Source organism: Rhea pennata, chromosome 1 (genome assembly GCF_028389875.1).
Source record: "Rhea pennata isolate bPtePen1 chromosome 1, bPtePen1.pri, whole genome shotgun sequence".
Lineage (NCBI taxonomy): Eukaryota > Metazoa > Chordata > Aves > Rheiformes > Rheidae > Rhea > Rhea pennata.
Genome location: NC_084663.1, coordinates 68,023,513 through 68,040,461, shown reverse-complemented (window position 1 = coordinate 68,040,461; position 16,949 = coordinate 68,023,513). Strand labels below are relative to the sequence as shown.

The 16,949-nt window shown below is 38.8% G+C and overlaps 2 protein-coding genes across 3 annotated transcripts in view; one reads left to right on the top strand and one right to left on the bottom strand.

Annotated features, from left to right (window-relative positions):
* The window catches only part of CACNA1C (calcium voltage-gated channel subunit alpha1 C), a 495,695-nt gene extending 479,937 nt beyond the window's left edge, over positions 1-15,758 (bottom strand). The window contains exon 1 of the mRNA XM_062590597.1: positions 15,257-15,758. Within this exon, the coding sequence (XP_062446581.1) occupies positions 15,257-15,386 (130 nt within the window). The 5' untranslated portion in view covers positions 15,387-15,758. The remainder of the gene's footprint in view (positions 1-15,256) is intronic.
* The window catches only part of DCP1B (decapping mRNA 1B), a 46,175-nt gene continuing 31,738 nt past the window's right edge, over positions 2,513-16,949 (top strand). For both annotated transcript variants that reach the window (XR_009960223.1, XM_062590605.1), the window contains exons 1-3: positions 2,513-2,672; positions 3,848-3,888; positions 6,404-6,531. Coding sequence is in view for 1 of the 2 variants with exons in the window: in XM_062590605.1 (XP_062446589.1) it covers positions 2,520-2,672; positions 3,848-3,888; positions 6,404-6,531 (322 nt within the window). In the remaining variant the exon portion in view is untranslated. The remainder of the gene's footprint in view (positions 2,673-3,847; positions 3,889-6,403; positions 6,532-16,949) is intronic.

Here is a 16,949-nt window from a genome sequence, read left to right as displayed (position 1 = left end):
CATGTGCAAGGTCTCAAGTGTTCATTACTGCTTGGCCTGACAAAAGGGGAAATGAGAAGTTGTAAAAGTTCAAAGATACTCATTCCTACTTCAAGCATTTTTTTTCAGTTAGAACAGGGCTGCAATATGTCTTTGCAAATTCTGTATACCACCTTCTCCTACCAGGTAGCAACTATGACTACCTGCAGTCCAAATGAATAACCTTTTGAAAAATGGGTTTCTGCAACACATTTCTTCTCATCAGACTTTGCAATATCCTCTCCCCCTTCCCTGTAGGGGAAAAAAAAAAAGAGCAGAAGAACCTCTTTTTAAAGTATTACTTCTGGAGGTAGCAAAGGCATCTGGAAAGGGAACTGTAGAAGTGGGGCTCCAAGAGTTTGAATCTCCTATGTGTTGGTGACAAAGGTCTCCTATAAGCAGGAGATGTGACAAAGAATTGGCAAGAGGAGAGTGCTAAGCAGATAAGGAGGACTGTGATTAGGAGTGCCTGCAACCTGGAAATTGAAGATCATTTAACACCAAAAAGCAAAGATTGTGCATCCATTCACTACCTGGGCTATCTTTCCTACTTAATTGTTCTTCCTACCATTCTATTTCTGTCATTTCTAGACCAAGCAGGGTAGTTTCTCTTGTCCACCACGAACAATGTATCTTCTTTGTTGTTACAGGATCCATGAGTCGGCCAGAGCTTTGGAGTAAAACCACTTAGAACCAGTTCTCTACCGTAAGTATATCAAAAACATCTAAGCAACTTTTGAACTCTAAAGCTATGTTTCATTAGAGTCCTAGATAGAACAAGACAGCTTCAGAAAGAGTGAGGCAAATCATAATAAAATTCTGTAAGGAGGTTCCCCCACACACAATGTACACACCACATACCTGCAGAGCAAGCTGTAGATCATTGCTCTTAGTAAGGCAACTTTCAGTGGCTTTCTGGGCTACAAGAAAACCTACACGTTCCCTCTTGAGTCTCAGAGAAAAGTCTCTTTATCTGACTTTTCTCTCGCTAGCTCCATGTGCATTCCTAACTCAAGAGACTCACTATCCCTGCAGTTAATACTACAAATCCCTAGCTGCTTGTCTCTCAGCTCTCTCCTGTCCCCACGTTACACTACAGAGATTTCATCCACTGGGCTTGCCCAGTTGCTCTCAGAGCAGGCGCCTCTGCTTATCCTGTCCCACAGCCTCCATCCAAACCAGGGGGCCAAGGCCAGAGGAAAACAAAATGGAGGTCTTCCTCCCCTACCTGCAGCTACTACCCTTCCAAAAATGTATCGTATCCCATTCTTTAGAAGAAAATATATTGCCCTGGTGGTAACTCCTTGCAAAGCTGCCACTGCAGTCTCATGTGATGAAGTCACAGTTTAGAAAGTCGTGCTCTCACAGGGGGTCAGGCTGGACTGTTAACCGGAACTTTCACATGTAACAGGATGTACTGCGTTTATCTGCATGTCGCAAAAAGCTGATTTGTTGTAAATTGTTGATATAACAGATTAATACGAAAATACATATGGTTGATAGGAAAATATGGTATGTATGGTTGACAGGAAAACTGAGTTCATGGTCCTATCAGTCTGTTCCTCTTGTTTGCTTGGTTGGTGCTCATGTGCTCTTTGTTGCTTATGCGCTGTGCAGAAATGCGCCCGAGTGTATGCCAGCAAATACATATTTATGTATAGATCTTAACTAGCTTATGTTCCCATGCACGTGTGGGGTGTGTTGTGCTGGTGCACGCAAGGTGCATACAGGAAGTACACACGTGCTTACAGGCACACATGCTAACTTTGTGCGCGCTTGTATACATATTCTCTGCATTGTCACACTGGCGTGCCTGAATTTTCCAGTGCGTGCATATGCTCGTAGACATGAGGCTTCCCTTACACATCTTTTTGGTGGCTTTCCCTGCTCTTGAAGGTGTATTTTGGAGCATACCAGCCCTTCACCTAGGCGTGCAGATAGGCATAGCATACACGTGCCGGATGCCTAGCTCAACACCTCCAACTCTCATGATTTCGTGGCAAGTCTCTGTAGGGTTTGGCACGCTCTTTTAAAACTCCTGGGGTTTAAAGCTGGGGAACCGGGTCGTTACCGGCAGATCTCAAAGGCCACTCCGACAAGGAAGTCGGTGGCCATCCCAGTGGTGGGGAGAGGCCCGAAAACGAAAGATTTTCGGGGAGCACTGGGAGCAAACAAACGGCCACGCCGGGTCCCTGCGGGCGCCGTGCAGGGGCGCGGGGCAGGCGCTGAGGAGGGCGCGGGCGGCACCGGCCTCCCTGAGCCCGCGGCCAACGGCCGCCGCGCCAGGCCGGGCTCGCAGCTTGCCTGTTGCCACGTGCAACAATCCCGACAGAGCGGTGCTCGGTGCTCGATTGCTACGGCTGCCTTCCTACTCTCCCGCCCGCTCTCTGGGCGGGAGTAAGGAGAAACCGAGGGGGGCGGGGGAAGAGGGCCACCACCCTTCCTTTCGGCATTGGATTGGTTGCGCCTACTAGGAACCGTGTGTTGTTGTTGGAGGCAAAATGGCGGCGGCGGTGGCCGGGGCCGCCCTGCTGGGCAAGGGGCTGGACATCAGCCTGGCGGCGCTGCAGCAGCACGACCCCTACATCAGCAGCATCGTGGACGTGGCCAGCCAGGTGGCGCTCTACACCTTCGGGCACCGCGCCAACGAGTGGGTACGTGCCCCCCCCCTTCCCCCCCCCCGGCCCCGCCGCGGCGCGCAGCGGGGCGGGGCGTGGCGAGCGGAGACCCCGCCCCCTCGCGGAGAAGGGGCGGGGCGCGTGTGAAGGGGGCGGGCAGAGGGGTGGCCCCGCCCCCGCCGGCGTGGGGGAGGGGAGCGCCGAGGTGTGAGGGCGGTTGCTGCCTCACGGAGTTTGGGGCTTGCTTGTCCTTGGGCTCTTTGGGGCTTCGTGGAGCCCCGCAGTGCCCAGCGGGTGGGTTTGGAAGTGTCCGTGGGGCTTTTTCACTCTGCAGTATCGGAGAGGGGGGATGGGAAGGGGCTGGGTTTTGTACCAGGCCCATAAGAATGAAGAAATATCTCCTGTTTGAAAATGGTTAGTGACAGTTATAACTGAAATACATGGAGAAATAGGGTTGTGAATGTTAAGAAATGCTTTAAGATAAAGCGATTTAATATATATAAAAAAGGCAATTTAAGATTTAAAAAGTTGTCTTGGGGAATCCTTTGAAAATTTGAGAGGCTGTTTACGGGTCATTCTTGGATTATTATCGTTATTATTATAAGGTTTAAGGTGTATGCACCCAGCTGTGTTTGCAATATACTTTCTGTATGTTTTTCCCCCCTAATCAGCTTTGAACGTTGCTCGTGAGGAGCAAGTCTGTTTGAAAACTGAATCAGATTTAAGTCACCCTCAAATGTCGATGAGTGTCGTGTTTAACCTTGTATTGCCGGCTCTGTAGCCTGAAGCAGCCCTCCCCGCTCCTTGCTGTGTCCTAAAATACTTGCCCCCAGACACAGACCCTTGTATACCTTGAACAGGATATTAAGCCTCACTATCCACTTTGTCACAAAAGTTCGCAGTCTTCTTTGTTTCCAGTGCAGTCTCATCAGTTATCTTGGCTGACAGAGTATAAAAAGATTAGAAATTCACTGTGAGGCTTTATTAAGAAAGAAAAAGCTGATCTAATAGCTTTCCTATCTTGTCATAACACTTGCATCAGTTGAATGGTGACCTGTGCTATTTGTAATCTATCACCACCATCCATAAGGTAGGGTTTAATTATTTTTTCATTGCTTAAGTCAGAGAGGTGTAACTCCAGTTGATACTGTTAAAATAAAGATAAAAGAGACATATTTATGCCTGAACTTTGTAACGTCCTTTTTGTTTAGGAGAAGACTGATGTGGAAGGAACACTGTTTGTTTACACAAGGTAAGCATGTTATGTTTTCATGCCTGAACATGAGACCTCTGGATGTAGAAAACCTAGCTAGGTAACAGTTTGGCCAAATGAAGTAACATGCTCAAATCCTGTCATATTCCAAAGTGAAAAGAAATTGAATACTGAAAAAAAGACAATACACAGAAGAAAACACTGAGAAAGAGGCATCACCTAGAATGTGGATAAGACTTCAAAATGTAGTTTGAAACTCAGTGTGGTTGAACCAGAGAAATCTGTGACATTGTTTTAAATAGGATGTAGCATTTTTTCCTTGAAAACATGTCTGAAAAAAGAGTGAAGAAAACAATGATGTTCACTAAGGGTAGGGAATGACAGGACTTTTTTTCCCCCCCTGTATAGAGGAACATTCATGTTACTTGAATCTGATTGCTAATTTTCTGTGCATATTTCCTCCACAGTTTTGGATTTTTTTAATGCTTATGTAATGGCTGTGGTTATGGAATATTTTATATAATTCATATGTTTAGGTATATGTTTTATTTGCAGATTTTTTGCTTACACTTCAATGTTTTTACTTAGGAATATGGCTGTTGAGGAGATGAGAAATTCTTGTGATGTTCAGAGATTTTACAAAGACAGTACTCTTTGGATCATCCATCAGATCATCTGTTCTAATATTCTATGTACTAGATCTGTTGTAAAGCCTGCCTTGTGTTCGGACAGGGTTTCCAAGGTAGTGCCCCAGCATTTTCACATGACTAATGTTAAAAGCATAAAATGACTCAGTTAACAGATCTTGCAGTAGCTGCTGGAAGGGACACTGAAGCAGATAAACATATTTTCTTCTTCAGCTTTTATGCTTTTGAGGATCCGATAGGAGTACTGAGAAAGCAAAGGATTCTTTTGAGTAGGCAAGTGACAAACTGACACTGAGGAGGCACAAGAGAATTTGAATTGTGTGAGGTGGGAATGCTGATTTTAATCTTTTAAGCTCTTTCCTACCAGCAGCAGGAATCATTAGCAGTAATTTTTCTAACCTCCTTTTAGGTAAGTGAAGAGGAACAAAAAGATGATATGAGATGCTGTAAAAATTACTGCTGCAAGATGAAAGAACTGGCCCTTGTTTGTGCTAGCAGTAGCATGAAGTGCCTAGCTTTGTACTGTACAACAGAAGCAGTATTTCTCTGGGATGTTGGATTTAGATGCCTGGAACTGACAACGTGTAGGCCTGGCACTTCTAGGACCTGTGTTCTTCCATTGTTCTTTTTGTTCCCTGTATAGAAGGGAAGCTGAGGAAGATTTCATTTTCATCAAAGATTCCCACCGTTGCTGCCCTACAGAGAACAATACTGAACAGGTTATGAGCTGTGGGTGACATCATGTGTTGACCTCCCCCTGAGTTTCAGTTTTAACTTTAATTTTCGGTAGCTTTGAACAAAGTCATAAAATCCTGTTGGAAAAACATTGCCACCAGACCATAGGTTTGTCACAGTTACCATTGTGATAAAGTAGGGTGACCGTTTTACTTCAGCTGTTTTATTTATCTCCTATCCCATCTTTGAGAATTCTCAGGAAGTTTCAAAAATCAGACTTGCCACTGGGTTAACACCAGTGGAAGTAGATTATTTAAAAACAAGAAAGGGAAAAAAAGTGAAGCACTGGCTGTTGCAAACCTTAAGAAGAATCCTTGTTTGCAACAACCCTTTTGTTTGATTTTCTGTTGCCTCCCATCCTGTAATGCAGGTTCCTGAACTTTGGATTTCATAGAGACATCCACCCGCCAGCGATTACCAGAGTTGGCGCTTTTCCCAAACATTTAGCCATTATCTTGTCCTTTACTGTCAAACTCAGTTTGAAAATGGTATCTTCTGTCAGAATTGGTGGTAGGGGTAACACTCACGTTAACATAAATTATCTAAGTGACTTAGGAGTATAACCCCTATGAAACAGCATATTAGGATTTGTGTTTTTGTACTTTAGATGGTATTGAAAATCCCATCTGGAATGATTGTTATCCTATATGGTTGTTTCCTGAATATTAAACAACAGGCTGTCTCTGGCCCATGACTGTATCTTTCTAATTGCTGTTTACAGTTCTACAGTCTACCAAGAAACCATAGGCTAGATTTTGATGTTTGAGTAGTGTGGTGCTAGTGGTCTGGGATGAAGTGTCATTTAGTAATATATTTCCTGTTCAGACGTTGTAGCCCTTATAATACAATGTAAAAATGATTATGATTAATGCAGTGTGTGTGTAATTCTTGTGACTAAATCTTTGGGCCTCAAATGGTAGTGTTACAGATGCTGCATACTCTCCGCAGTTATTGTGAACATGGTGCTTTGGTCATGTCTCCTACAGAATGTTTTGAAATAATTAAAAGGATTACATGAAAGACTGCAAGGCTCAGTTGTTATTTCTTTGACAATTAAATTAGATTTTTGAAATATCTGTTAAAAAAGAAAAACAGTTTTGGAGAACTGAACAACAAAAAATTAGTCATTTCTGTTTTTCTTTGACCTGGTATTTCTACTTGATAATTTTCAGATCAGCTTCTCCAAGGCATGGCTTCACAATTATGAACAGGCTAAGCATGGAAAATCGAACAGAACCAATTACTAAAGACCTCGATTTCCAACTGCAGGATCCTTTTCTGCTTTACAGAAATGCCAGATGTAAGTGTGTGATATGTTGGGTTAAATGTTTAGTCAGCTCTTCTTCAGAGTCTCTTTTCTGTTTAAGACAGTCTAAGTCATTAGATTACAGCTTTCAAGGACTGAAACTAGCTGGTTAATAGCTATAATTGAAGGAATACTTTTTTGTTGTTGTTATTTTGACATGCTGAAAGAGAAGTCTCTCAGTGCTTCCTAACATACCACTTTTCTCAAGAAAGCATTTAAACATGCTTAACACATAATCTTTCCCTTAATTGACAAATGGTAGATTTTTATGGCAAAGTGTGTGTGTTGGATGTACATATTCATACAGATAGTGTTTGTGTTTTGAATATACTTCAATTGGTGTTGGAAAGTCTTGTGGTAAAGAAAATCTACTGAAAGTTGGAGTGATGTATGTGATCTTGGTGTTCTGCGTAAAGATAGACAAATGTAGCCAATTCAAACCCTGTCTCTGTTCCAGCTCCAAATTACTGTCCTTACAGCAGGTTTTAGAAAGGGTTACTTCTGGACTGTTAGGGGTAACTGACCTGAGAACAGTGCTAATACAGAGTTGAGCCTCATTTAAGCCCTGATGAGAGACAAAGGTAGTACTTTGGGCTCTGTGCTTGTCTTATATAATTATCAGGCTTCTATGTAAGAATTGGCATATATCAGGCAAACTCAGAATTGAGTGGTAGATATGAGTATGCTGTACATACAGATATAGACAGAACCATTGCAACATGCAATTATATGTGAATGAGCATTTATAAATATACATATTTATGTCTGTACTTGGAAGTAGAGCTGTAGTGTGATCTGTTCTTTGTGTTTGATGCATAAAAGCTGATTCTAAAAATTCTGTGTGTGACCTCTGATCCAGAAGTGTTCCCTCTGAACAAAGTAAAAACTGAGGAAATTCATGGCATCCAAGGCCATGCAGTTTTGATAATCTGTTAGATCTTTCTATTTCCTAAGCTCAATGTGGAGCTTGAAAGCTCCACAGCTTGAAAGCTCCAGATCAGGAGGGAGCTCTGTTGCTCGCATATGCTATGTGGCAGAAATAATAATGGTGTAATAACATTTTAAATACTCTCAGAAACAGATTATTCGAGATGCTGAAAAAGAGGTGAAGTTCTCCCTTTTAATTTCCCAAGTAAACGGAAAAGAAATGCAGACGTCTCCAGGTACACTAGACAAGACATGAAGATTTTAAGCAGTGTTAAGTACCACAAGACTCGTTTATCCTATATGATTTTGATGAGTCTCTCCTATGTATATAGGGTTTTTTAATCTCATTTTAAATTCCTGGTAGGAATTTGTATATGCATATACTAATATTTGCCTTTTGAAGTTAAACCTATTTTTTTAATTTTTGTTGAGACACAATTTGCATAAAGAATAAATAGAGAGAACTTGTCTATTACTACTCTCTGTGCTGACATAATAGAAGTAAGACAGTCTTTAATCTGAACACCATGTATAAACAGCTTTTTTTTTAACAGCAGAGAAGATTGTTTGCTTGGTTTTTGAGGTGCAAACAATTTGTTCACTAAGAGATGTCAGAATTTAGGTTTACAGGGTCTCAAGCACAGGTATTAACATATGCTTCTGAGCAGTGGGCTTGTGTTCAAGTAACCTGCTTGGGTCCTTTTTGGCTAATTGTGTAACAACAAAACGCAGAAGGCTTCCTTTCTGAATTCTTCTGTCTAAACAAGGATTCTTTTAGGGCAGGATTTCCATCTGACAATTCAAATCTGGATTTTTTTTTGAAAAATTCATTGTCAGTCAGCCTCTGCAAAGTTAGAACAGTCCATTGGTACCTCTCTGCTCTTCTGTGCAGGAGAATTTTACTGAACCCTTCTATGTTCAGCTTTAAGACCTGTCATGCAAAATGGACTAGTCAGCTAAACGCACCAAGGGATTCATTTCCCTGAATTAGTTAATGGCCCTTTTTGCTAGTAGATTCACAAATCTGTACTAGGAGGCACTATCTTGAAGAATTTTCAGTGTACATTAAAGAACAAACCCAACAAGCATACCAAACCAAGGGAATGGAAGCAGGAGGATTGGAGCAGAGGAGATGAAAGCATATCTTCAGGGGTGACCTACACTGACAATTTGCCAGCACCAGTATGAAGTTACCAGCATTTCTGTTTCTCAGCCACAAGAACCAGTGTATTTTTGGCTTCATGGCGCTCTTCGATGTATCATTCAGTTGAGGAGAAGCATGAATAAGAGAGTACTAAAACCCCAGCTACTGTACTACTAGTTTTTCAAGGTCTTCAGACATAGTTTTGGTAGGTCTGTTTTCTCCAGAGTTAAGTGCAGCATCTGACTATAGAGAATTCTGTCTGTTACTTAATTTGGGCATTCTATTATGTGAGAAGAGGTTCATGTTTGCTTTAGTAAAAAGTCCACTAGTTTAAGATATCGGGTAGTATTGGGGCATTCCATGTATACGGATACATGTTAATACTAGTTATTTATCTTTCTAGAATAGTCTTACAAAGATTTAATCCTTAGTCTCCAAAAAAGCTGAAGCTATTGGTAGTTTAGAGGAACAACTTTTTTTCTCAGCCTTTCATGGAAAGAGTTATGTCTCTAGAACAAACTGGGTTTACAGACCCATAGAAGAAGAGTTATTTACTACCTCATTTGACCTTTGCAGGTTTTCTTTAGGTCATCCTGATAGTTTACATGGTGATTTCTCCACTAAGATGCAGCTAACTTCAGTCCTTTTCTTCCTTATTGTATGTTTGAGAGTCTTTACTACATAAAATAAACTCCTCAACATTAAATATCTATCTTCACTGAAGTCTCAACCAAACATGATTCTGAATATCCACCTTGAATTTTTGCTATAAATATCTTCATTGAGTTTTGCTTTGTTATACAACTTCTGTTTATCATTTTTGCTAAACTGAGGCTTTAGGCTTTTTCCTTATTAAATTGAGTTTTCAAATTCAAAACCTATTCTTATTGGGCACTAGTGTTACATTGTTATTTTTATTTCCTGTTTCCAGATACTAAGAGAGGACTATTCAGTAATAGCTGTTTACTTGGCTCAACCTTGTGCAGTTTTGAAGTAGCACTTAATGGGATCTGGAAACAAGTTGCCTTTTCTAATCTTTTGTTTGAATTAGTTACTTTTTATTCTATTTGTTATAGAAATCTTATTAGATATGACATAACTAGCACTATTTCCTCTGTTCTAATTGGCATAGTTCCTTTCTCATACAAGAAGATCTGTATTCGATTTTTGTGAAAATATAAATTTCAAAAAACACAAAATCCAATATTTGGAAGAATAAGAAAGTCCTGTCCAGTCTTTTGTTTGTTGCAATGTTATGAATGTTTGTTGAAACTAGTTTTATTTCAGTAGAACTGAGTATCTACAGTTGGTTGTATCATACAATTTAAAATAAATGCTCTTGGCAGCCAAAGGGTGTTATTTTTGCACTGGACAAGTCCCCCAACATTTTGCCATGTTATACTTACCATTTCAGAAAGACTGCTTTGCACCCACTATATGATTACAGTAGAAAAAGCTATCCAAAATGATATATAACAAAAGTAAAGTTTATGAATACTTAAAAAAGGACTATTTTGATCTTTTTACTATATTGGGTTTTATATAGCTTCTATTTTTTCCATATGATCTTCTGCTGTCCTAGTGGTCTAAAGTCTATTGTCTAAAAACATTGGTGCAGACACCTACAGTCTCATACCAGGACTTTTCAGGCTAGATTTGGGAGCCCTGCCAGTTAATGTTTACAGTGATCCGCTATTTAACATAAAAGTTTGTGTCTGTTAAAGTAAGGTTAGAACTAGGCGTATTCATTTAAAAGCCAGAAGGGAAGCTCAGGTTACATAGTATTTGATGCCAAAAGAAACCCTTTTCTAAGTACACCAAAAACCAAACGGTTTACAGATCAAATAATTATTTTCAATATGATCCTTAAACTTGTGTAGTTAACTGTGGTTTCAGACAATTTGTCTCTCTGAGAGCAAATAAAGATGGTGGTTTTAGTTATTTGTTTAGATGATCTAATGTTTTAAAACTTTTAAAGGCAATTCCTGGCTTATGTTTTTGACTAGTTTTTAATTCATAATTACTACTTTTCCCTCCTAATCTTGGTGGTATTTATTGTGGAAACCAATGTTTGGAACCTGTTGCTCTAGACTTTATGCTAATTAATATGAAATAATGCAATAGAATATGCGTAAATGTAATTCTTGTTTAAGCTAATATCAGTTTCTCCTTTCGGCAATGATCGAGAGCTGCGGTGATAGGATTATTATATAGTTGAAGTACATCATACCAGTTGTATATGGGTGTATGCTGGGTTAGAGAATTATTTCTTGAGTTGACTGATTTATCATCTTATCACTGTATACTGGTTTTTGTATTTATAGAACAGGGAGAACTTGAGGAAAACTAAGTTGTATATCTTGGAGCTCAGCTCAACTTTAGCGTTCTAGCTGCCAGAAGAAGATACAAGGAAGTGGACACAAGCAGAACAGCCATGCCTACTTTTGGTGAAACTGCGTAGAGACAAGTGGTACCTACATAACCTCATAGTAATCTGGTTTAACTAGCCACCATCTGTCTGTCAGGACCCCTCAAATTTAGTGTCACTTTCCCAGATTCCTACACTGCAAAGATTTGCAGTAGATGGAGGGAGTTTGGCAGTTGTCCATAGACATAGCCAAAGTTTTAGGGGGGGTTCTTTCTCCCCTCCCCCACCAGAAATATTTTTTTCCCTACGTCATGATTATTCCAGAAGGAAAATTTTTCCAAAAGTATGTTGAGGGCAAGTGAAATGGAAAGGAGATGTTTAGGAAAAGACAGTTGTCAAACTAGATTTTTTTTATTCTTAGTTTCTGTACTACAGTCTCCTAGAGCCCTCTCAGCTGGAGGAGCTCATTTTTTCCAAGGCTGAGAGGGATCCTTTCAGATCACCCTTCTGATTAAGCACTAAGTAGCTAGTAAGTGCCCCACTTGAGCAGGCATGTATGAAGACTTATTGATCCTCAGGTGGACTCTAAAAACATTTCTCTTCTAAGAAACTTCTTCTTGGAATACTATTAGAAGTTTACTTTCCTAGGGAAAAGAGAAGTCAACGGTATAAAAGTTCAGTAAATCCTGTAAAAAAGAATAACGGATGTTAAAAAAAAAATTCCCCTGAAATCTGTTCTGATGATATCCTACATTGTGTATTCTAGAATTCAATATTAGTAAAACTCTTCTTTCTTCTGAAGTGTGTTTCTATTTGAGAAAGAAATCAGTATTTGGTGGTTAGATCTACTTTCTGTATATATTTGGTTTCAGTCTTGTGTGTCGTGGTCAGTAAACAAAAACTTGCTCAACTATTTCCATTGAGACAGGGAAAATAGATTTGTTTGTTTGTTTTAGGCTTTCTTTTTATGATGTAGTAAAACTTCAGAGTTTCTATTTGCTTTTTGGTTTTGGTAAAAATGTCAGTTTAAAATGGAGAACTTTATTAGCCTTTTACCCACCAACGCACAGTATTCTGATCGAATAATGAAAAAGAACAAAATGACATTCTCATTTGGAACCTGTTGCTCTAGACTTCATGCTAGTTAATATGAAATAATGCAACAGAATATGCATAAATATAATTATTGTTTAAGCCAATATCAATTTCTCCTTTTGGCAATGATCGGGAGCTGTGGTAATCGGATTATTATGTAGCTGAAGTACATCATATCAGTTGTATATGGGTGTATGCTGGGTTAGAGAATTATTTCTTGAGTTGACTGATTTATCATCACTGTATACTGGTTTTCGTATTTATAGAACAGGGAGAACTTGAGGAAAACTAAGTTGCTAGCACTGTTAAGAATAGATATTATTTTCCTTTTTTAAATTTAAAAGGAAAACAAATTATACACACTGAAAATGCATTAATATTGCAGTAGGATTGAAAATTCCAGAAAATTAAGGTCATATTTCTGACAGAATTAACTTTGTCATGTTGTATGCAATTTTCCTAATCTATTTTACAATTTATCTGTAACTTAACTATTTTACAGTTTTGTCATGTGCACATTTTTTGGAGAGGAGTAAATAAGCAGAGAGTGGGAAGAAAGTTGCTTATCTAGTTCTTGGTGACCTTTTTGACCTTTTTTTTTTTTTTTTTTTTTTTTTTTTGTCTTTTGAGATGCTGTCTTGCATTCGGTTAAATGACTTCCTTGTACCTTCTCTCAGAATTTATCTGTTCTTAGATTGGTTTGTAACACCTCTACTAGCCTACTGCTATGCTTCCCATATACTGTCTCCTTTTCTGTTCTGTTCTTCACTCTACTGACTTTAATGTGCGTAGATGGTAAAAATTACTTCAGAAGGTCAAGAAAAATAATAAATGACCCTTCAGAAATAGTGTAGGGTTTTTAGGATTTACTTTTTTTCTACAACTTCGTTAGGTTTTTCCAATTCTGTCTCTCATTTTAGTTTTCAGTGACATGTAAAAATCTTTAATGTTTGCCTGTAGATGTATAAAAACAATATGGTAACCTGATGGCATAATTGAGCACTATTTTGCATTTAGATGTGGTTGGACACACAGCAGTGCTGCTTTACAGCAGAAGATTTGTAAGATCAGGATTGCCAATCTTGCTGCCTAATGCTTAGTTAGCTTGCTTATTTTAGAATATACAAGCTGGTATGACTCTTTTTGAAGTATGTGATTAAGCTCTGCTTGATTCTATGGGAGTAGGATTTGATTTTTAATGTTACGTGATGTCTGTGGAAACATCATTTATTGCTGAAAAGGGATGCTTATGTGCAAATTACTATAAAATAAATAAATAGAATGAAAAAACAGAGTAGAAAAGTAGAAGATACTTTTCCGTAACAATCTGTAGTTTATCATATTATCGTCTTTACCAGGCTCTTTATCTAACCGAAGTTAGCCCTATTTTGAGCAGTGTTCGGCTAGATGACCTCCAGATGCCTCCTCCAAACTAAACTATTAATGGCATTCTAGGATTATCAGGTATTGGTTAGTTCTGCTTCAAGGTGCTTGGGATTTTTTTGTACTTGGCGTGGAAAGGACATGTAGGTTTACTATATTTAGATTTCTAGGGTTCAAATCACAAGAGAGAAAGAAGGAATTAATAGTCTGTTTTTTCCTTTTAAACAAAACTCTTTGTATATAATACTATTAAGTATTTTTAAGTGATATTTTTTCCCTAGGGCTTTCTTGTTGTTCATGTTTTCCCTTAAACTACATACAACACATTTTCAGTGCAAAATTGTAAATCCAATTTTGAAGGTCCTATCTTAAGACATAAAAATCTTGATGTGGAAAACCATGTCACTTGTTTCCCCCATCAACTCGGCCCAAATATACAAGGATTCTTTTCAGACTTTTCTAAAAGGTTGTATTTGTCGTCTCCTCCTCACCCTTCATATCCTGAGATTTTTGTCCGAGGTCTGGAATCTTCCAACTGTAAAGCAAGTAATTTAGAAAGCTTTGCGTTTGTAAAGTGGTTTTATAATGACAGGAGGTTTTGCAGCTAAAACTGCAATGAGTGCAGCCATCTTTTGCTCTAATGACATGTGTGTTTATGTTGTGTAATGAAAGTGGTCAAAATTATAAGAAAAAGTGTGGTACTGCTACCAGATTTTTCGGTTATGTGGAATGATGGAGTCCAGTTTGAAAGGCAGTGAAGCTTATGTCATGTGAGAAGAAACAGACTAAGGATTTGAGGTAAAAGTGCTACGTAGTTTTTTGGTGACTGAGAATTATTTTGTGTATGGTAGAAGTGTATACCAACCTGGGAAAGTGAATTGGTAGAGAAAGTATATGGAATAGAACTAAAAGCATTTATCAAGTACCCTGCAGTTGTGGGTGAGTTTCTGAATAGAATGGAAAGAGCATAATACTGCGTATATCTGCTAAACACAGTCTTAGTTTCCCATTTATGGATGTCAGCACATAAGTAGCGTATTAGCTTGTCTGGACGTTTACTGCTGAGAGTGTACTGCCAACATGAGGAATTCCGGACATCTTTTCAAGATAAGATAGGCATATGATGCAGTAAAGCTCAAGAGTTAAAGTCGGAACAGATTTTTTTTTAAAAGGGTCTTTTTCATGTGACTACCTGTACACAGTCGTCTTTATACATACCTCCTTGTGTAGTATAAAATAGCAGATGTTTCCACATCAGTGAAATTACATATGTGAACACTTAAATACTTACACAAGCAAAATGTTTGATAACTAATTACTTTTTAAAAACCACTCATATAACCCCCTTTTCAGATTAACCCCTTTACTTGCAGATGTTTGCATTTAATATATCAAGCTTTCAGGTAATGTTTTAAACTTCTTAGCCTATTCACTTACAATAAAAACTTTTTCATGTTTGCTACTCATACCTGCATGCCTATGCATTTATTTTTTACCCTAGAGTCAAAGGAGAGGTGGGAGAATGATGTTCTTTAGATGCTCAAAAGACGGTATATTACCAAGAGAAGCTGTCCATTTGCATCTCCACCAACTGGAGAATTACCAGAGTTCTCTATACCATATTGTAGTGTAATCACACATGCATGACTTTAAAGTACATTATCCCACACTATTACTTCGCATTATTAATGCTATTTCGTACATGATACAGACTCTTCTATTTACATAGAAATCGAATACTTATCACAGGAGATAGATTCTCATGCAGTCTGCATGCACACAACTCTATAGTGCTGTCTTACCTCCAGGTTTGATGTAGAAGCAGTTGAGCTGAGTTTCGTGCACCAGCTTCCCCTTATACTTCGTTTCAGGTTCCGCTGGCAAGTGGCTGGTTAGCGGGTGATACGCTTGCCGAACAAAGGCTTGAAACATTTTAGAATTCCAAAGGAGCTTTATAACAGCTGAACCAGGGTATATTTTCTGTGTATATTAAATGAAAATTCCTTTTGGTTGTTTCTTGCTTTAGAAATACTTAAAGTAATAGTCTTGCACAGAAGTTAAAACCTCACTGTTGCTTAGAACTGCTGGCAACTTAGTGCTTTCATCTAGAAACTATTTTCTAGCTCTTGGAAATCTCAGCAGTATCTCTTGCATTATCCTTCCTTTCCTTGTTCTTCACTCCTAATCCTTTCCTTGTCCTCTGTGCCTAATGCTCAGTTGGAGCCTTCTCCTCCCCCTGTGGTTTTTCAGGAAAACTTGGATTGAAAAGTGAAGATAATGGGCGCCATCCACCCGTCAGCTCATCACCTCACCAAGCCATGACAATCTCTGGTTTCTGTATATCAGCACGAACTTCTCTGATAATATCCTCTTGTGTTTGAAAAAAATAGGTTTGTCTAGTAGGACGTGGACTGCACTCCTGACATAGCCAGAAAACTTCTCTTGGAATGCAAGCTTGCTTGTTCTCAGTCTCTTTTATATGTGTGTGTATATATATAAAAATACTTGTAACCTTCTCTTAATGGGAAAGAGTGTAGCCTACAGCACATATGCAGACTCCTCACTTCTGTCTACTATTGATTTAATAAAAGCTCTTGACTGTCTCGTCAGCTTTGCCTTCATCAGTACAAGTCTTAAATCAGCATTAAACAGTATTTTTCAATTGTGGGAGGGAAAAAAAAAAAAGAGAAACCTTTTTCAAGTATAAGATAGCATACCCTTTAAAGGACAAGGAATGTGGTCTATATAGAAACCCGGTGCAACTGTTCCAGTGGAATTCCGCTAAGGCTCAAATGCTGTGTTGCTTTTTTGTCTTAAGAGGCATACAAACTAGTAACAGTGTTGGGCTTAGTATTTGCTATCTGCTGTGCTTTAATGGTTATGGCTGCAACCCAGTTGTTGGGTTTACGGTGCAGAGCTTGCTTTAATACAATGTAACAGAATATAAAGTCTTCATGCCATTATGTATTGCTTAAAATTAATCTTTACAAAAAATGTGTTTGTACCTGCTATCTTCATTATTTTAGACATATATACTCCCAGGTCTTTTAGAGTTTGTTTCAGTAATCCTTTTACATAGTAGAGATATTATTCATACGAATAAAAGCAGCCACAGATCTAGTAGGTAGGGGAAGGGGAAAAAAAATAAGTGATGTAAGACACATGCTTCAGGTCAGATGTTGACAGTAAAGGGGCTAGGAAGATTCTTCCTGTGAATCATCTGGTGCCAGTCATTGTCTCATACAGGATATGGACTTTCAATTTGAGCTTCACCGATTCTTTTGTCTCTGTTAAGCAACTGCTTTTCTGTAAAATTTCAGGATTAATTGATTAACAAAATACAGTGCTAAATCCTGTACACAGGAATTTGAATGCCTTGTGGCATCTTTCAGTGGGAAGGCTCTTGAAGCTTTGTAATAATTAATTAGAAAAGGAGGAGAGATAACATTGGATTTTATGTAACGTATATGCTTTCAGGCAATGCTTTACTTCTTT